The sequence below is a fragment of the Taeniopygia guttata genome, chromosome 2 (genome assembly GCF_048771995.1).
Source record: "Taeniopygia guttata chromosome 2, bTaeGut7.mat, whole genome shotgun sequence".
NCBI lineage: Eukaryota > Metazoa > Chordata > Aves > Passeriformes > Estrildidae > Taeniopygia > Taeniopygia guttata.
Window position 1 is genome coordinate 18,179,649 of NC_133026.1, and position 26,561 is coordinate 18,206,209.

Genomic DNA, 26,561 nt, shown 5'->3' on the forward strand with positions numbered 1-26,561 from the left:
GTAATTGACATCGATTTAACTGGTGCTTTTTTAAAAGACAAAATTAAATTAAAAAATGAACTGTCAGTATATTTTTTGCAGGTCTCTGTTACAGGTACCATCCCAAAATGCAGCAGTTTTGAGGCAGTGAGAACTGAACCAACACAGGTCTGATGCTGCACCATTTCCCTCAGATTCTGGAGGAGGGAGGCAGGGGTCTGGGGGGCAGTGGAGCAGAGGGAGCACAAGGCATCAGGCTCATCAGCCCAAGCCTCATCATCCTCTCAGTTACCCAGTTCACTACAAGCCACTCCTTGATTAAAATGAGGGGGGTGGTGGAAGAGGCAGATCCCATTCCTCCCAACAGCTGTGATCCACATTTAAGGTGGTGCATGGCAGAGCAGGAGAAAATCCTCCATTTTCCCCTGAAACAGAAGCCTGACCTGCAGTCATCCAAACCAGCATGACAGGTCTTCCTCAAGTGGAAAACAACCCCCCAGCTGGAGGTAATTCATTTTTCAGATCTTCAGTGCTGAAAAACCAAATCATTGTCCTGCCATGCCTGTAATGTTGCCTCCCATGGTTACAGCACACACCAAGCCGTGTAGCTAGGCAGACATCCGGCCTGCCTTTCTCCCCATAGACTGTTCTGGAAGCCAATTAAACTGTTACTTAATTTTCCTCCTATTTTTTTCTCCTCCCTTATGCACAAGGGGAAGCATTTAAAAATCTCCCCTAGCTACATTATGTAAATTTTCAAGTAAATTCTCCCTGAGTTGTAATTCAGCAGATTTATTGCTAAAAATGTCACCTGTCTCCAGCATGTGCACAAACTGCATCCAAGGAAGGGTCACTCATCCAAAGCACAATGTCCCATTAGACACGTGTAGATGGGGAGAAGCTCCTCAGCTCTTCCTGTAGTGTGGCTCTGTGCCGAGGCAGCAGCAGCATCCCATGTGTAGGCGAGAGCAGAAGGGAAGAGGGAAGCAGTCTCAGCCCAGACTATCCTGCTAATATTTATTCGGGCTCCAGCCATTTCCCAGCCCAGGCTCTGCCTTGACTGGCTGGGGACAAGCAGAGCAGCACGGAATGCCTGCACTGGCAGATACTGAGCACTCAGCCAGGCAGCAACGAAGTGCAGAAGTGAAAAAAAGCCCCGTTCAAATTCAAACCTCTGCTTACACAGCTTTTGTTAATAAAGCCCCTTGACATTACCACGTATGGAAGAGACCACTGAAATTGTGGTGGTTTTATTTTGTATGCATTTGTGTGCAATCGGTTTTCCTCTGCTCTCTTTGTCAGATCTAATGTATGCCCCCTCCTGTGGGGTGCTTCCACTGAAATATGTGGGAGCTCACCATGCAACAATTTGTCCTGGACCTGTCACATGCAGGGGTGCTGTGTGCCCAGTGCCCGGGGAGTGAAGGAAGGGGTCTGGCATAAGCCCTTCCATGGTGGGTTGTATCTGTGGGGAGCTGTTTCCTCCACAGAAACCCTCAATGCTTTTGTAAGAGATACTGCAGGAACTCCATATCCTTCCTCGGCAGAGTCTTCTCTCTCCTCTAATGGACTTGACACAGCCAGCCTCTGGCCACTCAGGTGTGATGAAACTATGGAGCTCTTGGTATATGGAGATACTGTTTCCACATGGAAACACTATCCAAAGGTATGTGGTAGTGCTCTGGTGCTGAATTCCAGTGATGGAAAGGGATTTTGGCAAAATTTATAGGAAGAAGTGTCAAAGTACCTTGGAAAAGGGTACTGCTGGTTTCCAGAGACACACAGCGACTGAATGCAGATCTGAACTTCCCTGAAGCTGACCTATGGATTCCAATTCATTTATGGAGCAGCCTGATGTGACTCGGGTCAAAGACATCATCAGAAATAATGAACACACAACTTCTCACTTTGTTTGCTTCATGGTTTAATATCTCTTCTTGCTAATCATAAGCTATAGGATATCTGATTATTCTAACTTTTGTTTTTGGAAAGTAATAGGTCATATTTGTGGGCTAGATTAAGCGAGAGCCTTCTCTTGGAGTCTAAGGGTGGAATTTGAACAGGACAGAATAGAATAGAACAGTTCCAGTTGGAAGAGACCTATGGATTTGGTCCACTGTGACAAATGCTTTGAGTTGGTTTACACCAAATGCCCTCAATAGGTCCTGTCCAGTATAAATTATACTAGGATTCTAAATGTTTTGAGAAATTTCTTGCATAACAAGCGAAGGCATGAATTCAAAGTTAAATGGGAGTTTGCAGTCACTCCTCGATAGAAAACTCAACTCTGCAATTGAGCCATTGGTTCAGCTATAAGTAGACATGCTGACTGGTATGGAGTATGTGTATCTTCAGGGACAGCTATTGGGAAGAAACAGATCCAGGCTATTTCCCTGCATTATCCTATGCATCCCCCATATCATTACCATCCAGTTCCTTGAGCCATATAGACACTAATAATATTCAAATTTGTGCATCCCTTTTATCCCAAGGTAGTGAAGAACTGAGATGGTTCTTCACACAGTACCCAAAGCCTGAACAGAAAATTGAATGAACACTTATTTGGCAGCAACTGCCATAGCAGCAACTTTCTGTAGGTTATCCTAATGGATTTATCACCTTGAACTAAGCCCTGACCATCTGTTCTATTCTCTCATTACAAACATAGAAAAAGCTAATTCATGATTGCATCATAAAAAAGTAAAATATAAATGATTTAAGAGTAGGGCATGCTTCACACTCTGATTAGGAAAATGACTCTCTTCCATAGAGTGACTTTCCTGATAACAGAGTTTGCCTTTTTCCCAGCAAATGGGAATTACTGAGGAATGAGGCTTGCTATAACAAGTTTTATTCCCACTCATTCATCTTAGATGTATTTTTAAATTTGGGATTAATGTAAGTGAAGCTGTGCATCTTCTTTCCTTCTCTCTTAGGTGAGCCTCCAAAGATTTATTTTTGTTGGAAAAACTAGCATTCTGTTCTCAAGGCATGAGCTGGTGTTCCATTTGATGAAAATGAAGTGCCTGGTGGCAATCTGGCCCAGCACACCCTGCTCCCACTGGAACAGGATTCGGGGTTTCTTTTCCAGGACCTGTCTGAGCAACTCTGAGCTGAGCAAAAACTTCTCCAGCTTCATGTGATATAAAATCTGGCCAGCTCTGTGGGGAAAACCTACTTATGTGGGAACCTTAGGTGAGGAGCTTTTTAAAAGGCAGAGTGCACTGAGTCAGTGCTGCTGTGGTAGATGTTTTCGCCCATATCTGCTATGTAAGAAGAGGGTAGAAAGGACCAGAGCAGGCTCTAGGTTTCACAAGGTTTCATCTTGTTTCTACACCATACTGTCATTTGTCTACCAACAAAAAATGCTGATAGGCCAGATATTGCAAGCCCATTTATTAGTGAATTGCTCTAATTTCTGAGTGCCAAGCAAAGATACCTCCCCACCATACCCAATGTCCAGCAGTGTTTCAGTATCAGAACTGAGCATGGACCTGGCTGAAACCTGTGCTACTCTCTGCTACTGAATTTCTGTGGTCAGCAAATACACAGCAAGTGGTGACAATGCACTGAATCAGTGGCAGCCCCTGGATGAGGCACTGGAACAGGTTCCCCTGAGAAGCTGTGGATGTCCCATGCCTAGAAGTGTTCAAGGTCAGGTTGGATGGTGCTTGGGACAACTTGGTCAAGTGGAAGGTGTCCCTGCCCACCGTGGGGGTTGGAATAAGATGAACTTTAGGAGCCCTCCCAACTCAAACCATTCTAGGATTCTGTGACTCCCATCCCTCCTCTATCCCATGGTAACAAATGCTACAGACTAATCCCTGTGTAAATAACTCCATATTTCTGACCAGAGGTTTTGCTCTGAAGAAGGCACCCTCAGCACCGGACCAGTGTGATTCTTGGCACATGGAACACTGCATCCTGAGCTCACCCTAAATTTCACGTTATTTGTGTTTTAGACCTGATCCACATGCCACACAGCTCTCAGCTCGTGGAAACTCCAGTGAGCTTCCTTAGACCCAACATTAAATTTGGCCCAGTGCTGCAAAGTCCAAGTCCCTGTCAGTTCCTGATGCTCTCTTGTCATTGGGAGTTCCTGTAGAAATTTAGTACCTGAATAGCCCAATATTTGGGCTTAAAGCCCCTGACTTTTTTGCACATATTTATACCTAGTAGCCAGTCTTTAGTCACCTAGTTCTCTCTTTGGTAATGCAGCTCCCATTAATAGTAGGTGAATCTCAGATAAGACCCACTTACATTAGAAGTCTGGAGAAAAAACAGTGTAATGAAAAGAAACTGGCACTCACAGCATGTGATTCTTCTGTATGATCTACCACGGATAAACTGTGTCTTAAGAGTGCCCATTTGTCAGAGAATTCTCCAATTTTGGAAATTAGGTATCATTACCAACATCTGTTATACCTTGCGACACTGAGCAGACCTCCAGTCTTTCATAATATGTTCCCTAATGCCAATTAAAACTAATGACTTGACATTTTGAAAAGCCTTTTGACTCTTTAATATCTTTTTAACACCTGGCCTTTAAGGAATCTTCTTTCAGACTGTGTCACTGAAAGCACCTTGTTCAGAGAAGCTCATACTAAAAAGGAATTAAGAACATGCTATGGTGTGGGGGTTTTTGTTCAAATCCTTCCCATAACTAGGCAGAACTGCTGATCTGTAGAAAAAGGTGTGCTGATTTTGAATGGGATAGAGTTAATTTATTTCACAGACGCTGGTATGGGGCCGTGTTTTGGTTTTGTGCTGGAGACGTTGATAACATGGGGCTGTGTTTGTTACTGCTGAGCAGCTCTTACATACCACTGAGGCCTTTTCTGCTCCTTACTCCACCTGCAAGTGGGCTGAGGTTGCACAAGAACCTGTGAGGCGACAGAGCCAGGACACTGACCCCAAGTGACCAGAGGCATATTCCACAGCATATCGCATCATGCTCCGTATATAAAACAGCGGGGAGAAGAAGGAAGGGGGAGGACATTCAGAGTGATGTCCTTTACGGTGTTGGTGGAGGTCCACTCCTTGTTGGTGTTTAGAAAAGACTGGAGCTGGTACTTAGAAGCATGCTCCAACTGCCTTGGTGGTGTCTGCTCCAAGGCTGGACTCTGACCTCAGGTCTGTTCCAACCCAGCTGGTTCTGTGATCTGTGATTCCGTTTGTCTGACCGAGTCACTGTTAACATGCCCTGCTCTCCTGGGGATGGCTGAACACCTGCCTGGCCATGGGAAGTGGTGAATGAATTCCTAGTGTTGCTTTGATTGCATGTGCAGCTTTTGTTTTACCTATTAAACGGAATTTTCTGATTCTCTCCCCCACTTACAGGAGGAGGAGTGCATGAGAGGCTGGGTGGGCCTGATGGTTGATGTTAAACCACAACAGGATGTAGATGAGAAAACAAAGGAGATGAGTATCAGACACACTAGGGATGTCTCCTGGAAACAGTAAGATAAAGCAACAATGAAATGGAGAACAGCAAGACTGCAAGCTGTGGGAGCAGCAGGCACTGAGGTCTCTGGTTGGGTGGTTCACTCAACCTTTCTTGCAACAAAAGAATGAAGTGACTTAGGAGCAGTTTCTGCTTCACAAGAACTTGGCACCATATTTTACAGCAAACTTGCACAACACTGGCACCACAAAAAGGAAAGATTTTACACTAGTTCCTGTGGAGCCTAGGGAGAGTTTTGTTACTTTTATGCAGCATGGACGAGTGAAAACCAGCAGCAAACAGCTAACAGCTCTTGCTGAAGAGCTTTTTCTGTCTCTTATTCCAGAATAAGCAAAGACATCCTGCAAATCCCAAGCATCTGGTCTGCTGGAAGACAGGGTCTGCTGTGCTGACTTGCAAGGTAGGATTAGCAGGAGGGGAGCTGGTTGTGGACAGCATTTGAATAGGTGGGTGTAGCCTGGGCAAAGGGCTGCATGAGTAACAGGATCTGCTGCCTACTCTGATATGATTGTTCTTCTCATCTTGCTGTACTTCCCTCAACATCTATCCAACTTCAAGTAGGAACTTGCTTCAATTATGCTTTGTACAAGGTTTCCATAGATGGTGTCTTAGCATATCAGTGAAACATCAATGAGCTGGAAAAACAAGCTGGTTCATTACCATGCAAATAAGCTCACTCTTCATGAAAGAAAAGCTTTCACTAGCTCATTGTATCTCAAATACTCCAATTGCTTCCATGTCCTGAAAATAACATTTTTATAGGTCAAAGACACATGTATGTGTGTATGTACGTGTATGTCTCTCCCCCGCTGTGTTTCACTCATTCCTGTGCATACTCTACTTGTATGTGAATTCTAAATTCTCCCTGGGTGACAGTGGACAAGGAAGACCAGATAAAGTTATTCCACTATTTCTGGTATCTTTCAGTGTCAGAGACAGTGTTTGTACAATAGAAAAATAGCTCATTAAGAGGCCTAAAGAGCTGTTAATTTATCTGCCAAGATCTGCTCTAGTAGCAGTTCTGGTGAACTGTCCCATGTCCCATACACACAGTTGTATTACAAAGGCCCCAGCCAGTGCTAGAGCAGAGCCCTTCAGTTCTTTCCCTCTGTGCTATTTGGGATGAGGTACAGCTGCCTGGGAGGAAAGGAGGTACAGTGGTACAGCTGTAGAGTTAGAGGGTTTGTGTACTGGATGTGCCAGTGGGTGGTTGTAGAAGTGTATCTGTGTTATGTATTTTCACCTCAGTGTAAATGTATTACTAAATCCCTAGACACACAGAAATCCCCTCAGTTGTGAAGTGCTGAACCTAGCAGAGTACTCTGGAAATGCAGAAATGTATTTAAGCCACACTCTTTACCTTCTCCATACTGACCATTGTTGGAGATAGGTTACGTTCAAGGATAGACTCCTGGCTTGAGTCTGTCTGTCCATTCTTATGCTTTCTTCTTCTACTTTGTTACAATGTGTTTGGGATTCCAATTATATAGGGATTTTTTTGTCTTTTTTTTTTTTTTCAGTCTTCTGAAGGAAAATAGATAGTGCCAAAGGGTTGTTGGGAGGAAGATCCTTGTATAAACCAGCAAGGTGGCTATGAATATAATAAATGTTTTATTGCATTTTTCTATCTTAACTACGTTGACATGCTGGCCAGGAAGTATCTACTGCCACTGCAGTTTTCATTCTGACATTCGGTGTTGATATTGAGCTGGATTTAGAGAAAAATAAATCATGTAGTAGAAGAGGTGCAGATCCATGCAAAGAAGCTGTAGATGAAATAATATGTCACCATTCAAAGCCCATGTTTACTAATAAAAGACTTGTTTTTCCCTGAAGACAAGTTTAGTGAGAAAAGTAACAGACAAAAGTTCCTCTTGCATCTGAAAATAAATAAGTATTTTGTTCTGAGAACTCTGGATTCTTCTCATGACCCAGAGTTAATCAGCAATAGAGATTTCCTGGAGGAAGATTTCATTTCAATTTCTACATGCACGGGAGTGCAAGGTTTGAGGGAGTGATGTCAAGTCAATGCTCTAGTTTAGCAGTGAGTAATTAGACACCATCTGACAATGTCCCAAATCTATAAATTACACTGCAGTTGTTCCCTGCTAGCATAAAGACAAACAAGTGTAAGTTAACCTCAGTGTTCCTACTGCTCAGGATTGAGTGCAACAGAAGAGAAACATGGAAGAGCTACTGCTGCCAGCAATCTGTACTGCCTCGGTGCGCGCTGGGGGAAGAAAAGTCCACTTCTGTAGTGAGGTGATTACCAGAACCACCCCTCAGAAACAGGTCTCAGCCAAAAACTCATCTGCAGAGTCTGGAATTACTCCTTTAGCCATAATGGTCCCAGACATACAGAACAAGCAAAAGCAGAGGTTTGCCCAGCCATTAGACTCTCTCATACCAAAACCTCTGCTGGAACTTGAAATCCCATTGATACCACCATCAGTTTGGTTTGCTGCTTTACTGACTCACATTCATCAGACAGGTAGGAATCACACCTGACCTTTTATTAACACCGTCCAGATTTGTATTTCTTGATATGCAGATGTGCTATATATTAAGCATTGTGCTTTCCAATGCCAAATCAAAACTAAAATTCTTTTTAATGAGTAGTGGGGGCAGCGGTGTGTGTTCATGTGTGCACGTGTGGTGTGTCAATTGCACATGCCTTGGAAGAGACCATGCAGGAACTGAGCAGGGAACTTTATTTCTGCACAGTCAATGCCAAGCTGGGCAGTTCCTATGAACAGGAGGAAAGAGTCTTCACGCCTGCTTCTCTCAGAAGCACAGACACGGCAGTGAGGATGACTTGGGAGTGCCTCATTCAAATCAGGATCTTCAGTCCCCATCACTGTCCTGGGACGACCATTTACATGCCCTCACTTTCAAGAAGCAGAGCACATCTCATTTGGTTTTCATTCTGCACAGCTGCTGGCCATGAGGCCCATTTCTGTGTCACTGCCTGGTGGTTACAGCTCTGGAGGAATGAACCTTACTTCTGAATAGCTTTGCTTAAGACAGCTTTTCACCTTGCAGGAGAGCACCTAAATATGAGGATCTTGTTCTAGGTAGGGTACAGTTTCTACATTTTACAGTAGGTGTTTACATGTCTAGGCAGTAAAATATAAGAACATTTCTGGAAGTGGATACTGGAGACCCAGACTATTTTTTCCCAAAGGAAAAGCCTAATTGCTAGTCCCAAATATTAAGTTGAAGAGGCTGCTCAACTTTTCTGTTTCTGTAGTCTATTAATCCTGCATTCTTTTCTGCATGACAGCAAATCTTCAAAAAAGGATGCAGAGTGCTTAGTGGCCAGAACAGATCCTGCAATGAGGTAGCTGCAGACTGTTTTGTTCGTGCTTAGGAAGGCATCAAGCCTGACTCCTTCTGTGTGACTGATCTGCCTAGTGAACTATTATGTAAAAGGAAATAGGAGCTCTTCCCCATCTGCTCCTTAAATGAAGGAGGCGATCGATTCCCTCAGGCACAGCCCAAGCCAAATGGTGTGTGCTGGGCATGTCCTGGGAATACTCACCCAGCTGAGCCCTGCAGAAATGTTTAAACATTTTGTTTTTCTGATTCAGTTCTGGAATGAGTGTGAGCTGAGCTGCTTTTATCAAGGGTGGGGAGATTCTTTACCAGGCCATGGACACAATTACAGGTCCCCGATTAACATAAAATAAAAAAGTGTGTAATTTCTTGATGTACTTGACAAAGTGCAGTTTTCAAAGTAACCATTCTAATTGAAGTGTTTATATTCTGCCTATATCTTAATTCTGACATCCAAGTGCATTACAATTTTGAAGTGACAGAACTCAGACAGTACAAAGTTCAAAACTGAAAGACATAAAACATTTTTGGATCCTACATTTCTGGATCATCAAATTCCACATTATACAATGCAAGGTATAGTATTTAGTTTTATTTGTTTAGATAATTATTTTATGTAAGGTGAGCTTGTATGTCTAGAAATTTCCCAATTTTTATTTTGAAAAACTGCATTTTGACTATTTTTTTATATTGATTTTTTTTTAGAAACAACAGAAATTGCTTTCTTTTCAAGACCTCCTCAAACACAGTAAGTCATACTTTAACATTATGTTTCCAATACAAAATAATGAAATTCCAATGTAAGAAAACTATACAAAATGATAGCTAGCAGGAAATTAATTCTTATTTTGCTTCTATTTACTGGACTTTGAAAGTTGTGGGTTTCTATACCCAATCACACCTGTCAGTGAGATCATATGGCTTTCCATCAGTCTCCTACCTGCTACATAGCAATAAGAAACACACCCTCACCTTTCTCTCAGTTCTGCCAGCACATCCTGCATTTTGTTTCCAGATTTCTTATGCATTCTGATGTCTAGGGGACTGCTGAACATAAGGTTAAAAAAAAAATGAACATGAGGCCATATAAGCAAATCTACAACATAAATTTCGATAAAATGTTCCCCTAAGGCCTACCAGGAAATCATGCTGCATGTCAGAGGAGGAAGGAGAGGGAGTGGTGGGATCATGCTCGTGAGCAGTAATGAATACAACAGATACAAACCTCCTCCTCAACCAAAGCATCAAGGCAAATGACCGTGCTTATACAAACATTAAAAACCTAAAAGAACACAGACCCCAAATTTTTAAATCACATTTTTGGTAGGCTGGAAGTAAATGCCTTGTTGTAGGTGTTCTGGTCTACTGAAATTCAGTTCTGTTAGGCCTGCAGTGGCCTAATTGCTGTACAGTACGTTCTCTCAGTTTTCCACAGTAAACTCAATTGATAGTGGTGCTCTCTGAATATTCCAGTACATTCCTGACAGTTTCACCAGGAAGTGTTTGCCAGAGTGTTCTAGCCTGTGTTTTACCTCTCTTAAACGCGCTGCCAGTCTTCAGCAGCACCACGTTACCCAAGACTGCAAGAAATACAAATTCTCTGTCTGAAACTGCTGACTTCTCGGAGTCCATTTTATCTTCAAGTCAAAAATAAAGAATTTAAACAGATCACAAGCACTAACTTACCAATCATCTGTCTTTCCTGTGCCAGGACAAACAGTATATACTTTCATCCAGAGTATCCTATTATCTGTAAATATTAACTCTGCCAAGTTCTAAGAAATATAAATGGAATTATTTTTTCTACAGAGGATGAAAGTATACTGTTATTGTAGCTCTAGTTCTTAGTTCTTTGGTTATTTCACACAAAAATTGTCCAGCTGTTTTTAGGTGTCTTGTCATTTCATCAGATGTCACTTTTTTTTGCTTTATGGACATGAAATTCCTATAAGTTTGAAGGAAAATTAAAAAAAAAAAAAGAATATGCTGTATTTGTATTGAACCTATTTAATGAGCATTGTAATCTTAGCACACACAAAATATTATTGATTACCAAATTTTAATCTGTAGTTTTGCAATTTAGTCTTAAAATACTACCAAAAAATTAACAAGATTTCTAAACACTGAAGCTAGATATGAAAACCACATTTAATTAAACCTTTAAAGCAACATACCAGATACGCTTCTTTTTGATAGTTGGATATGAACCCCCTCATGTTTCATAAATACAGCACAGCAAACACATTTAAAATATTTATTTTGGTGAAATTCATGAAAATGATTAAATACATTTGTATTGATCAGCCTTTGCACTTCCTTGTTTTAGCAAACGGCCTGGTTCAAACATTAGATCTACAACATACTCTTGAGGAGGAAGCAGAAGCCCTTTGGGAGAGTGTTCAACCAATTGAACTTCATTCCAAGCTCTGTTATACTTGCCACGAACTAAACTACAGCCAATGCCAATTCTGTCTGCTATCACCTAAAAAAGAAAGAAAAAGTTCATTCATGCAGCTTCTGTGATATACAGCAAGGCCCAGTGATGCTTAAAACCCAAAACCAACACCTGAAAGGCCTAGAGCCTTTCAGACTTCATAAATTTCTCAAGTGTTCCAAACTTCAAACCTTTATTGTTGGTTTTGCATAGAAAGTGTAGGCTTTTAAATGTTATTTCTCGAATATCTTATGCACAACATGAAAAATATTCATTTTAACTCTTTTCAAACAGTGACACATTTATCAGCCAGTCCTTCAGATCTCAAATAAAGTGCAACACCCACAGTACCCAGCAATGTTTTTTGTCTACTTGGAAGACTTACTTCTGAACAAAATTTTGAAGTATATTCAAGCAATGAGGTATAGGCACACTGCACACATATGAAATATTAAGTGTAAAAATGTAGCATTTTTATCAGTGTTACTTTAGGACTGTTGCTTCACTCTGAAGCACACTCCTTGCTTTTCAGCCCTGGAAATGTGGGAAGCAATGAAATGTGAGGCAAGTGTCTGCTAGATGAAACACCTGCCTTTCCTCTGGACTGCACTATCACAGTTTCCATAATGTTTTCCATAATGGTTTCCAGCTACCAAACTGCTTTTTCAACACACATCTGCTGTGACGGAATAAAATCCTGGAAGATTTTTAACTTGCAACAAATGGACAGATACCCATTGCTTAGAGTGCTGTGGCTTTAAGAGAGATGACCTTTCCCTACAAAAGTTTCTTAGGACAGTGGAGCATAATTCACACCCTCAGAATGTCATAAAACAAGTTGGAAATTTTCTCTCCCTATGGATACCATAAATTTACGGTCATACTCTTTCTCCTGTGTACTCTTTCTTAGGTCCTTCCTCTTTAGTGTGCTAGGCCCTTGTTTCTCTGTTTCTTTCCATTCAAGAAAGATAAAAATCCAGCCAAGGAAAAAGGATGGGGCAGATAATCGGGCTGCACCAATACATCTTCATATGAAGAAAGAAGAAATAAAACTTCACAGTTTCTTCTAAGAAACTAGACCATAGAAGCTGTTATATACTATCCTGGAATACTGGATAGATACCAAATAAAAATTGTCTCAACAAGTCTGCATTTGCAGCATGGAAAAAGAAGGAAGCTGCATAATTCAATATTTTACAGTTTACAAAAAATGTGAAATATTTTGACTCCAAATCAAATTCTTTGGCTTTTTGCCATTTATCAAGTATTCTGCTGATATCACTTAAGACAATTTAATGACAACAAGAATGTTTACAGAAAGAAGCAATGCTGGCTTTCATTCACTGGGAAATCAGCTTTGCTGTTGAAAAATTATGAAACTGTATACAAAAGATTTTTCATTAATATAAATAATGTATTATACTTATGCAAATATACTTTAGATTATCTATTTAACAATAATATGTTATGTTGCAAAATAAATGATAATGTACCTTGAAAAGTAAGGCTCTGTGATAGAACGTCCCTCTTTTGATTTTCGCAATAGGCACAATGTTGCTTTTCAGTTCAAATTCTGTTTCACTCATGTCAAGTTCCCAGCAGAAGTTATGTAGTTGCTCTCTTACAACCGTGCCACCCATCTTGTCTGCAACAAACCTGTTCCAAATGCATAGTGGGATCAATTAAATCTATAATTCCTCTTGTATTTATTGCAAAAATGTAGCACAAATGCATACAAGCGAGAAGTGTAAGACTGCAATAAGAGTGTAAGGTGTAAGACCTTTAGGACTGTAATACTTTTTCTACTTTTGCTTAATTATTTTTATTTAATAACTGGCATTTTAAATATGCTTACTGATAAATACAAATAACCATAACTCAGGTAATTCATATTTGTCACAGACCTAAACCAAGGTGCAAAAGCAGAGATTCTGGAGAGGTGTAGTATAAGCACAAAGTCCTCAGAAAAAGTCATCAATAATTACTGAGAAAGTCATTACAGAAACTGATGGTCATGTTTACAGGTAACAGATTAGGTGAGTTAAATATTGCAATCTGCAGACCTATCATTTGTTTGAAATAGTAATAAATGCATGAGAATACGTATGACAAAAATAAAGCCATAGGTAATGATCCCAACATAGAAAAGCAGCTGTATTAATTGAAAGTACTTATCTTCTACATGTGCTTTCTTATATTGAAGCCAGTATTTTGGGGGTGAGTGGTATTTATCCATTTAAACAAATGGCTCAGAAACAGATCAAAACTCCTGTTAGTGCAAGCTCTGCCAAAAACATGTCTTTTGGAGGACTGTGCACACACAGGACCAAGCTCTGGTTTGTAATACACACACATTCATCTCCCCTGTGCACATCACTGTATGTAAAGACCTTTATTCCACCTCAGTGTCTCAGCCATAGGCACAAGGGTTATTGAGGTCTCTCACTATGGACAAGATGTTGCAGAGCTGACATGAAAATCACAAGCCATTGCTTCAGACAGGGAGCTAAAACCTGCATCCCCTCCTCTGTAGAAGCAGTGAACACGTTCCTCTGCCCAGCACAAGCATGGCAACCTCCAAGGCCTCACTTCTCAAAATTTAGAGTTGAGGAAGCATTGGTTTCAATAGCATGGGCACAGGGAGCTATCACCAAGGGTGTCAGACAGGGTATCTCAAAGCTGGGAATTACTGGGTGAAGCTGAGAAAGTGTGGGGCTCGAGGCAGTCCCTTGTGCTGAGTGTGCCTGTGGCCAGCCCTCATTAAGGACAGCAATGCTGCCCCAGCCAGCGTGATCACCACTGCACAAAGGTGTGCTGTGCTTGTTCCAAAGGAGACATCCAGCATTACTGATGGCCCCTCAGCTAGCCTGACCTCCTCCCCAGTTCCACAGGAGGAACTCCAGCCAGGCTGCCAGGCTGCTGAGGGATGCTGCCGCTGCCTTCTCCCCAGCTCCCTATTTAACACATGCTATGCAGGCAGGCACCTGAAATGGAACACAGACAGAAAAACGCCCACATTTTAAAACAACCTACTTAAATTTCCCATGATTGTTTCACTGGGTTGTGTGTCTGTAAGTATTTCACTGGTGTGTTAGAAGAGTGGATTTGTAAGAGAGTTTTATGCATTCCACCTTGAGGAAGGCAGCATGATTTATATACAGCTGGATAGTTAAGGATGAGTATCTGTCCTGTCAAATTCTGCAATCAATGGAAAATTCATTCCTCATATCACATTAGACGACTTCATTAAAAATGAGAGATAGTAAAAGTAACAAATTTTGTGAAAGTAAGTGGGATCTGATGCCAGACTCTCCAGATTCAGGGGGCAGCCTGGAAACTGCTAAGATATAAAGGTTAAACTATGGAGAAGATGGAAACAGACACACTGCTTGGAGGTGACAGTGACTGGTGCCCAGCAGTCAGTGTAACCAATTAATCACACATTGATATCAACAGTCTGTGCAGGACTATTGCAATATTCTGACACTATTAATTATCAGGATATTAATTACAACAGCACTTAAAAGCTATGTTAGAAAACTTGTCCCATGCTTTTAGCTCTATAGAAAACAAAATACAAGAGAGTTGCTGTCCCAAGGGGGTCCAAAACCAAGCAGGCAGGAAAGATGGTAGGAGAAAGAACAGACATGGTATATGTAACTTGAAACCATCTTGACTAATAGGTTTGGCTTCTAACCATGTTTTTAAGCTTTGCAAAACCTGGGACTCTGGGGCTCTTTGATTATTTAGATGCTATATACAGCTGATGTGTTCACTGGAAAGAATCAGTACAGATGTATAAATGTGAAAAATAACCTGAAATTGTCTATGAGAATATTTTTTCAATGATAAATTTATACTCTTTTGTTGCAAGTGATACTTTATTTTAAAATATATTAAATTAATTGCAAGAAAATTAGAAACAATAAGATTAAAATATAAATATGTCAGCATTCTGGGCCAAAGCTGATTTGGATTCCACTTAAGCATGGGAAAATAACTATTTTGAAAAAGTTGACTTTGGATAAGAAAACAGTTATTTTACCAGTTCAGCTTATGGAAATACAATTTGGTACTCACTGTGCAAGAGCCACAACTTGTTCCCGGGTAGTTGTTAGTGGTAGAATTGTTTTAGAAGCATCATTAATGTAATCCATTAAAATGAAGTCAGGTGGTGGTAGCCAATGGGAACTTATTTCCTCCTGGACTGTAGGTGTAACTTGAATAACTTCTTTTGATTTTTCCTCCTCTTTTTTCCCCTTCCCTTTTCTTACACAGAAAAAAAAAAAAATATACACTTATTTAGAATACTGCATTCTCTAAAGTTAAAATTCAAATACATTAGTTGCCAGCAGGACATTTAGACAAGTTGACTACGGAGAGGTGGAAGGTAAGAGACATCTTTTCTCTTGGTAACAAATATCCAAAATCTACAAAGCTGTAGAGAACACTTGTGGAACATGCCCACAGGAGGTAGTTAGGAACAAATGCCACTAGCTCCATATTAATGTCAAGTCTCATTTTATTTTTAGTTAATGGCTCTGATATGCCTTTCCCATGTATGGATTATATAGAGGAGAAGGAGACACTTACTTACCTACTAGATACATATAGAGCATATTTTTAGTTATGGTTTAGTTTTGTATGGATATGAAATAAAAACCATGAATTCCAATGAGTTTTTACTTGATAAAAATCTGATCTTCAAATAAAGGAAAAAATGGTATCAAAAGCACAGCTGAAATCTTGACAGGACATTCCAAAAGACAGCCTCTGTACTTGCAAGTTCAGGTACTTCAAGCATTATGCAAATTACAGCATGGCTTGTCAGAGAAAGATTTTACAATAAGTCTGTGCTTTAGCTGACTCTTTTTCATTGCACATGCTTCATATTTTACTAATGCTTGGGATCTGAAAAATGACTACAATCCTAAACAGGCATCTTAAGCACCCAGCAGAAGTATAAATGAAATTACTGTTCTGCTTAAATTAAATACTGCACATTTGACAAGTTATGCAGCAACTATAAAATCATTATTTTACCAGAGGTATTATTAAGAGCTATACAGTTTAGGATCTTTCATTTGTGGGAACACATGAAACTAGTGTTTTGTAAGCATTGTGCCTTTTCTCAGTGTAGATCCTGAAAACTTTTACTATGAAATAAACAAAATTTCTTTTTTCAATTTAACAGTTCTGGATTATTTTTTAAAATCTGTAATACTTCTGGTGATCTTGGAAGGAAAAAGAAAAAAAAGAAATAAAGGACCACTAGAGTACATGGCTCCAAGACACACTATCATTATTGCATGCTCTTCAAATTATTCTTAAAAGTTATACTATGAATAGCACTCTTAAGATGGAAGGCATTGAACAAAGCAAAAGGGCATACATCATTATCAGTAGTTGAATTCAAGCAATTTGTCTTCAGAATACTTTGCAAACTTTTCTTTAACCTATTGAGATTTACCATAGTCACAAAAAGCCCTTTAAATAGGTGTCACAAAGCACATTATTTTAGAAGGATAACCAATTAAGATTTAATCTTTAAATTATAGAAAATTCACCACTCTCTTAAATAAACTGTTCTGGTTATTAATTACACTTACACTTGGAAAAAAGCAGACAAACAGTTTTCTTTATCTAATTTGACTCTATCTAACTATAGCCAGAGAACCTTATAATGCTAGATTAAATAGCTATCTCCTTATCCATTTATCCGCTTATACATTATGGTTAAAAATACCACGTTTTAAAAATCCTGAATTATTCCCAACTCTCTGGTGTCCAGTTCAGGAGGTTTTTAAAAGAACAACATTTACAAATGCTATAATTCTTGCTTCTCCACCATTTGCCCTTTTCCCCCTTCTCATCTTCTATCCTCCCAGTACTTCATTGTCTCTATGAGAAGTGCACCATTAAATTACAGTGCTATAGGAGAATTTGTTTCCTATTTGTAACCATTGAAATTACTCTAGAATCACACTTACTCTCCTCCCTTCCAATTTGCAGGAACAAAACACCTGAGATGGGTTTGAACAGTGATTTGTTTGGGTTTTTTGCTTCTGCTTATTTCTCTCAGGTTGTGTTCCTTGGTGGAATAGGTGATTTAAGGTTGCCTTCCACACTTGTTTCTGTCTTACTCCTCAGCTCTTCAGCTCATCATATCTGTCTAATCTTTATCTCATAAGGAACTGTGGCACTGCTGTCTTACAACTCAGTGCTATAAAATAACTAGTAACCTCTACAGGAGACTTGTACTGTCTTTTTTCCTGCCCTCTTTTTTTAATCCCCATTTTCTTGCCAGTGGGAATTTGTGACATCAGAAAAAAATCACTCTCATTTCTCAGAGCTGTCTTTCTAGTTGTGAGACTGCTTGCTGTGAAAGCAGAGGAATATTGCAAAGGAGAGCTCGTGGCACTTTAATAGTCTCCAAGCTGTTTCTGATTCTTTGCGACTTTAGTACAAGAGTCCAACAGGTCACCAGAGGACGGCTGGAGGAAGCTGGAGAAAGAAGGCAGTCAATACAATAGTCTACCATCAAAAAGCAGCCATGACACCTATTTTCCTTCCCATTTTGCATAGCTTAAATGCCCTGGTTCTCTTCTGAAAAGGAACAACAAGCATTGGGAAGTATTTCTCTAAATGCAGTACTGAAACATAAGATGGAATAAATACACATTTATTAGTCTACATTAAATACAATTTTTTAGCCCAATCAGTGTGTATATCAGGTATTAAATTGCCTGATTAAAAATGTTGCTGTCAATGAAAATATATGTCAAACTATCAGCCAGGCACTTCTTCACATCTAATTGAAACATTTCCAGCAGACAATTACAACTGCCCATTCTCTTGGCTTTCAACTATGGTTTATATAAAGTAGTATCACTTTTTCAAAACAATGATTTTAAACAGTGTTCAGTAGTACTTTGCAAAATAATGATGAACAGAAATATATTATCAAGGGAAAAAATACATAGGAAAAAGTCTAAGCATGCTTGAGACTTGGAGTGAGCTACTGACCTTCAAGTAACTCCCATATATCTCAGAAATTAATAATAATAATGATGTATGAATTATGGATTCAAAATGAATGACAATGGGGTTATAAATCATAGAACTTGATCATGACATTCAAAAGCAATTACTTCATACTTGAAGAAAGGAGTCCTTGTACCCCTCCAAGGTTTACTATGGGAAATTGAGTCAGGTATTTGTTTTTCCTAAAGAAAATTTTATGCTTTTCAAAGGAGTTATGGTTGCCAACAGAGCAGTCATTTACACTGTAAGTGATATAAATTGCATTAGAAAGCAACTGTCCAAGTGTATCCTCATCACACACTGTAATAAACAAATATATTATCATGTCAGAACAGGTCTCCCAGCTCCTGAGACTATACAAAATGGCCTATGACTCTAGAGCATCTTCCAAGGTGAAGGAACTCCCCACTGGAGCAGTGAAAAAAAACCTGGGGCTCAGCATCTCCCCTTGCCTCTGCTCCCTTTGACTAAACTGGCATAGGCACAGCGGGTCATGAGCAGGGCATGTGGGGGCAGCAGGAGGACCTGGAAGGAGGCAGAAGCTGGGAGAAGCCTCCTAAGGCACTCAAGCTGTTGTATCTACTCTGGTGCATCCTGAAACAGGAACCTTCCACAATGCAATTGATACAATCCATTCCAGGTATCTACTATAAAATGATTTAAACTGAATTTCAGAAGTGCTTGCAGTCCAAATAACTAGTCAAATGGGAATGTCTGCCTTGTAAGTTAATAACTTTTGGATAGACTAATCTGACAATTTGGGTCCTGATTTAAGTCAAAACCTCAAACATTCACAGTCAATAATTATTATCTGTCAATAATTTGCATGTCTGTTCTAAACAAATTCAAATATAAATCAATGTATAATACTTTAAGACTTTTTCTCTAGTGCTGCTTTTGCTGAGTGAACACCATAGTCCAGGCAACTTCTGATTTTCCTCTATTGGAGATACTACTGAATTATTGAAATCACAAACAGGTTTCAGTTTTGTCTTGATTTTCTTACTGCACATTTCATTTGTTAAGTGTAGATGCAAACATACACAGAAATAGACAAGCAGTGTCAAACATCAGCCGTTATCTCTGTCAATAAAACACCTGTACAGACAGTAGGGTATCAGTTAATGAATGAGCTCCAAAATAAAAATTGAAAACACAGTACATCAGCTCCTACAACAGACACACCATTTCTCCTTTTTCTCCAACCCTGCAGCACTTCACATTTCATAATTTTCATCACTGGCTAGAACTCACAGCCCTTAGCCATTGCCAAGACTCCCTGTAGCATAAAGAAAGGAAAATTAGGAAGTCAGGACTGGGACCCACAGAAGCCAGCATGATAAACGGTCAGCTCACTAAGTGAGCTAACAGAAAAGCCAAGGACAGTTTTAGGTTGTATCACATTCCTATCAAGAGCTAGAGACCATTCCATCAGTGGCAAGGAGGCTCTGTTTGGACTGCTTTTGGATTCCCCTGGAACCAGGCATGCAGACCTGCCTTCTACAGAAGGCACTGTTGTGGTCATAACTGTGCTGCTGTTTTACAGGAAGGGCAGCTGGGCTGAGTTTCATTCCACAGGAACAAACTACAGGTTAAGCATTTTATATTAGACAAGGACTAAAAACCTGGTCTTGGTGAGAGTAAGGAGAGTTAAGTACCTGAACAGCTCAAGTAAAATGCCCTGTTCGTTACACCTCATAGTTAGTGATCAGCCACAACAAACCACAAAGAGACTGCTAAACCCCAAATATCTTGTGGTCAGCTGTCTGCAGGTGTGAGGGACAGACTCAAATCCTCTTTCTGTAAAAGAAAGAAGTCAATTTTCCACTACAAGAGTAGACATTCTGATCTACTTGGTATGAAGAGACAGACTGCAGCACTGTGCCTAGTGTATCATATGGATCAGGACAAGTGCTGCAAGAGTGAAGCATTTTTAGGCTAGTTGTCAAAAAATCAGGACAGTTCTGAGCACACCCTTCTCAGCTTTTAGTCATCCATCAACTGTACTGGAAGAGATTTAATCTAGAAATAAGGAAGCATGTAGGCAGTGTAGGAACATTTTATGGGTTTAGGTTCTAAACTGAGAAGGAACTTCTGCTGTAATTTCCCTGTGTCTTGGTTGTTAGGTTGTAAAATTGCAGTATTTCACTGCTTCCAAGGGATAATGAAGGAAAAAAAAAAAAGAGCAAGTAAGTCTGAGCTGTTCAAATACAGCATAGGAAGAGAGGACAAATAATCACTAAGATAGACAAAGGAAAATTACTGCAAATAGGAGGTGACAGAAAGACTCCAAAAATATATTTAACATCGTGTTTAGGTATTTGTACTCCATTCAGAAACTATCTGTCACTATTTTCTCAACTTCTATTTCTAGCGTTACAGCAATAACACAACATTTACAACTAGTAAATCTGAGAACCATACCTTGATTTTTCTCTGCTGCTTCTTTCTGAAACAGACGGTGATACATCTTGTACCTTTTGTACTACAATACTGAAACAGAAAAAGATATTTTTGCATTTGTTTGCAGAGTTAATATTTGCATGTGAAGCTTTGAAAATGGAGTTTGGATTTTAAAGGACAATAAATCTATTCATAGGTGGTATATAAGTGAAAGAAATAACATAAGTACTAATAAACCACACATTAATTCAAGGATCAAAAATGAAGTATGGAATCACAGAATGACATAATATGTTGAGTTGGAAGGGACCCATCAAGATCATCATATCCAACTCCTGGCTCTGCACAGAATCATCCCCAAGAGTCATGCCATGTGCCTGAGAGCATTGTCCAAATCCTTCTTGAACTCTGTCAGGCTTGGTGCTGTGATCACTTCCCTGGACAGCTGTTCCAGTGCCCAGCTACCCTCTTTTCCTAATATCCAACCCAAACCTCCGCTGACACAACCTCAGGCCATTCACTTGGATTCTATCACTGATCACCACAGAGGGTCTGCCTGACCCTCTTCTTCACCTCATGAGGAAATTGTAGGTTGCCATGAGGTCTCCCCTCAGTCTCCTCCAGGCTGAACAAACCAAGTGACCTCAGCCATTCCTCACACAGCTTCCCCTCAATGCCCTTAACCATCCTCATGGTCCCCCTTAAATGGTATCTAATAGTTTAATATTTTTCTTACACTGTGGTGCTCAAAACTGCCCCCAGCACTTGAGGTGAGTCCGCACCAGAACAGAGTAGAGCAGGACAATCTCCTCCCTTGCTCAGCTGGCCTTGCTGTGCCTGATGTCCCCCAGGACAGGGTTGGCCCTCCTGGCTGCCAGGGCACTGCTGGCTCATGGACCAGGATCCCCAGGTCCCTTTCCATGGCACTGCTCTCCAGCCTCTCATTCTCCAGTCTGTCTGTACACCCAGGGTTGCCCCATCCCAGGTGCAGAATCTGGCACTTTCCCATGTTGAGCTTCAATGGTTGGTGATTGCCCAGACCTCTGATTTGTTGAGGTGTCTCTCAACAAGGGAGTCTCCTTCCAGGGAGTGAACAGCTCCTGCCAGTTTTGTATCGTCTGTGAACTTGCTTAGTGGCCCTTCCAGTCCTGGGTCCAAGTCATTGATGAAGCTGTTGAAGAGCACAGGGCTGAGCATGGAACCCTGTGGAACCCCCCAGTGACAGGTCACGAATCTGAGGTCACCCCATTCACTGTAACCCTTTGTGTCCAACCCATGAGCCAGCTGCTCACCCTTCACATGATGAGTTTATCCAGCTGGACATCTTGTGCAGAAGGACTCTGAGAGAGACAGCATTGAAAGCTTTACTGAAATCTAAAGAACTCATTGTATCAGCTGGCTCACCTTGATCAACCCCAGGGGTTACCTTGTCACAAAAAGAAATCAGGTTTGATGAGCAGGACTTTCCTCTCATGAAGCTGTGCTGGGTGTGACCAATGACTGTGCTGTCTTTAAGGTATTTTTCAACATCTCCCAGTATAATCTTCTCCATAACTTTACCAGGCACTGGTAAAGTGAAATTAAAAGGCATGTAGTTTCTGGGATCCTTCTTCACGCACTGCATAAAAATCAGGACATTCAACCGCTTCCAGTCAGCTGGGACTTCTCTGTATTCCCAAGACTGCTCAGAAATCATCGAGAGAGGTTGTGCAATAACATCATCCAGCTCTTTGAATGAATCCCACTAGGCCTTGCAGATTTGTAGGGATCCAGCTGGAGCAGATCCTGCACAGTTTCAGGGTTGACTGGGAGTTGATCACTCTTGCACTCTTGCAGTCATGGTCCTACAGCTCAGGACACCCTTGGTCCATCATCCTTGTTGAAGACAGAGGCAAAGACCTCTGCCTTGTCTCTGTCTGTGTTTGTGAGGAGATCATCCTCATCCTGTAATGGGACAACGTTGTTTTTACACTGCCTGTTGCCATTAATATACCTGAAAAAACTCATTTTCTTGTTCCCCACAGTTCTGGCTGGCTTCAACGCCAGCTGAGCTTTGGCCACGTGAATTTTCTCCCTGCAATGGCCTGCAGAGAGTCTGTGTTTTTCCCATGTCACCTGACCTTGCTTCCACTGGGCAAGGTCTTCCACTGCCTTATTTTTAAGAGAAGATTCCTGCTCAACCAAGATGGCCTTCTGCCTCACTTGCTTGACTTCTGACATTTGAGAATTGCCTGCTCTTGTGCACTCAGTGGGTGATGTTTAAAAAGTGACCAACTAACAGATGCCAGCATCTCCAAAAACATGTTCCCAGAGGATCTTGCTCACTAATTCCCTCAGCAGTCTGAGGTCTGCTCCCCTCAGGTCCAGAGTCAAGGTTTTTGCATTTTTCCTTCTGTTAATAGAGATTTTAAACTTGATCTCTTTGTGGTCATTATGGCCAAAATGGCTTCCAATCTCCACTTGCTCACAAGATCCACCCTGTTGACAAGGAGTAGATCAAGGAGTAGATCAAGGAGTAGATCAAGGAGTAGATCAAGATCAACATCTTTCCAAGCCTGTTCTGTAAAGTTGTCATTCAGGTTTTTAGGGATCTTCTGGCTCAGGTTGTACCAGCTGTGTGATGTTCCCAGTTAATTTCTGGCAAGTTGAAGTGTCCCATAAGGACAAGGGCAGTTGACATGGAAGAGTATCTTTGTTCCTCAAAGAACAATTCATCACTGTCTTGTCCCAAAGGTCTGTAGTGAACTCCCACGATGGCATCTGCATTATTTGTTTGTCCCTTGACTCTTATGGGCTCTCACCTGTGCCATTGCCAGCTGTGAGCTCCATACATTCTACCCCTTCTATTCCACACAGTGCCACCCCTCCACCTCTCCTGCCCTGCCTGTCCCTCCTGAAGAGCCTGTAACCATCCAACAGGGCACTCCAGGCACAGGACCCATCCCACCAGGTTTCACTTCTGCCAGTGATGTCAAACCTCTGGGACTGGGCCAAAGCCTGGATTCCCCTTGTTTGTCCCTCATGCTGGGTGCATCAGTGTGGACACATTTCAGGTGTGGTGCATTGCAGCCAGCACCTCCTGAGGCAGATTGAAGGATCCTGTTAGTGCTCCTTTCCTCACCTACTGACACACCATCCCATCGCTCATCACTGGCCAGCCTGGCTTTGTCCCTTCCCCCTTCCAGGCTGGTTTAAAGCTCTACCAGTGAGCCCTGCCAGCTCCTGTGCTAGAACCCTTTTTTATTTCTGAGAATGCTCAATGATGAACACAAAAGTAACTGGGCAGTAAGGCTGCTGCTAACGTGCAAAAGCAACGCTGTATTAAAGTCAAAGAATGAAGACCTGATAGTTAGAGACAGCTCTAGGGATCAACAGAGAGCATGGAAGTCCAATTTGTCAGATATCCCCAGACATCTTTATGTTGCCATACACAAGCTTAAAAGGGAAGCTAATCATACTGTAACCCAAATATGTGATGTGTTGACAGAGAAGAAGTTTTTGGACTTGCAAAGTATTGGTAGAGCGATCTTTGATCTGTGAGACTGTTTACAGGAAATGGCTCCCAGTTAAACAAGCCCAATACCAATTTCCTGCATTCAAATCTAAGAAGATTTGTTAGGCTGGCTTCAACTTAAACAGAGAAGAAATGGACACAGGTTCTTTATCAAGCCTGAGAGCTTAATGCTTGGCTTTGTCCCACCCCTTGGAATGATGTGCTTAAAATTCCACGCATTTGTCTGTACAAGAGGACCATCAAATAATAGCTTTCATTGTCGAATGTTGACATTCAGCTCAGATGACATAATTATTACAGCAGATGACAAGCTTTGTTAAAACTAATAAAACACTGGGTGTCCAATCATCAGGAATCAAAGAGTGTTAAATGAACGAGTCTTCGAGGCTAAGATAAATAAAGAAACTCAACTGAATAAGCTATTTTCCAAATTCTTATTTTATAAAATATGAATGTTTTGCCTCCTAGGACATAAAAGCTCTGTGCTGGGAATAAAATATATGTCTCTATTTTTATGTGTGTGTGTGTGTGGATAGATAGATAGACGGATAGATAGGTAGATTTTGCATTGGAACAGTGAAAACCATTAAAAAGACGAGCTATTACATCAAATGCTAGTAGATCTAACATGACTCACTTTTCTCGGGGTTTAGCATTAATGAAGATTATTTCCCGACGGTCAGTAAGCTCTTGCTTGCTTAGTTCTTCCAAAGACAAAAATTTCCCTCCATGTTTTATCTATAAGAAAATTAGCATAAAATATAAGGTTTTCTGTTCAGTTAAAGATGCAGAATAAAAAATATATTTAAAATATATTTAAAGAGTAATTTAAAATTCCTAATCCTAAACCAAAGATTGTGTAAGAACTTATAAAGCTATTCAAAATATCTGAAATTATTTTCTTCTAAATTTGAATTTTCTTCATCAATTTTTCTTAGAAAATATTGTTTATAAATATTTCAGCTTGTAGTTATTGGTTTGAAGCATTCCAAACAGTTCCAGAATAAGGAAATGTTCCTGCCTCTGAAGGTTTTACAACATAGGATGGAATTTTCAAAAGCAACCAAGTGCTTTAGGAACAGTATTTCACTGACTGTCAGTAAGACTGATATTTCTAATTTATCTGGGTATTTTCAAAAGTCCTTCTCAGATTTAAATTGAGCACAGCACTAATATGTGATATTGGAGTCAGTCTTTATACACAAACACTTCTTTGGTCATGACTGAGGTGAAAATATGAACTCTTTGCTTCCTTATGTAAAAATTAACAAACAAAATGTCCATAGATCATACAATGTCAAGTCAGCATTAAGTATAGTGCAGGGAAAGAGACCAGAAGAACTGAAGTGTGAGAAAGGATCTGGAAGGGTCTGAACAGCTCAGATAGGATTGGGAAGGTCACAACTAGGGATTACCACGAAGATGATTTCATTCATTAAGAAAGATAATCAAAGGAGATCTGTGTAACAGCTGTGAAATTTCAGGACAAGAAAAAACAAAGTATTTTCTGTAGCCAGAGTTTGGCTGTTGCTACAATCCTCTTTCTAAATTAAGAGGAAAATGTTACTCTTTCTAAATAATTTGTTGAGAATAGCTTACCTGACCACAATCATAGAATCCGTTAGTAATGATATTACTTGATGATAAATATCCCATCCGACTGTACTTTTGGGAAAGATTGTTATCAAGTAGCTTTTCCAGAGCAGCTTCACTAAACTTATTTTTACGCTTTGTTGACAGATTAATTTCTTCTAGGATGTCTAAAGCACTGATAAATAAAATACAAAGGCTCATTCATCATTAAATACTAATTAAATGTTATTATACAGCTTAGGGTTTTCAGCATTACCAATAGATAGATTCACTTCCAAGTGCTGATCCTGTGTCCTCTGGGCCAGCAAGGAGTGGCTGTGCTGCACAGCACCGTGCAGCGCTCAAAAGCAAAAACAATTCCTTTAGGTAGTTAAATGCTACCTAAAGAAATGCAGACAGGATGCCACAATCTTTTATCTAGAAGGATGTTATAGAGCACCATGGAGAACTTGGGAGAAAAAACATGTAAAAGGAATAATTATCAGAGCCAACCATATGATACAGTCCAGCAACCTCTCTCCCTCTCTTTTCAGCTGCAAGGCAATTTGCAGATTCAGTTGTGCATTATGCAATGTGTGAATCCTTCTGGTCCAGCACTGTTACTCTGTTTTGGGGAGCCCAGCTCACAGATATTTGCTAAACATGAACAAGCATGGAAACACAAGTTGTACCAACACCACCAGAATGGCAGGATTTTTGCAACATGGACATAAAAACAAATAGTAACATGGGGACATGGGAGGACAGGAATAAATTTCCTAAGCTTTTTCTAGTGCTGAAACCCATAAAGTTAC

General features: G+C 40.4%; 1 protein-coding gene across 6 annotated transcripts in view; it reads right to left on the minus strand.

Annotated features, from left to right (window-relative positions):
- Positions 1–11,021: 11,021 nt before the first annotated feature.
- Positions 11,022–26,561, minus strand: part of ARMC3 (armadillo repeat containing 3) — a 62,994-nt gene continuing 47,454 nt past the window's right edge. For 5 of the 6 annotated variants that reach the window (XM_030264523.4, XM_030264525.4, XM_030264520.4 and 2 more), the window contains 6 exons: positions 25,774–25,942; positions 24,812–24,912; positions 20,682–20,750; positions 15,294–15,482; positions 12,707–12,869; positions 11,022–11,261 (listed from right to left, as the gene is read on the minus strand). In XM_030264523.4, coding sequence (XP_030120383.4) covers positions 11,061–11,261; positions 12,707–12,869; positions 15,294–15,482; positions 20,682–20,750; positions 24,812–24,912; positions 25,774–25,942 — 892 coding nt within the window. In that variant the 3' untranslated portion in view covers positions 11,022–11,060. The remainder of the gene's footprint in view (positions 11,262–12,706; positions 12,870–15,293; positions 15,483–20,681; positions 20,751–24,811; positions 24,913–25,773; positions 25,943–26,561) is intronic. The other variant, XM_032746641.3, reaches the window with a different exon arrangement.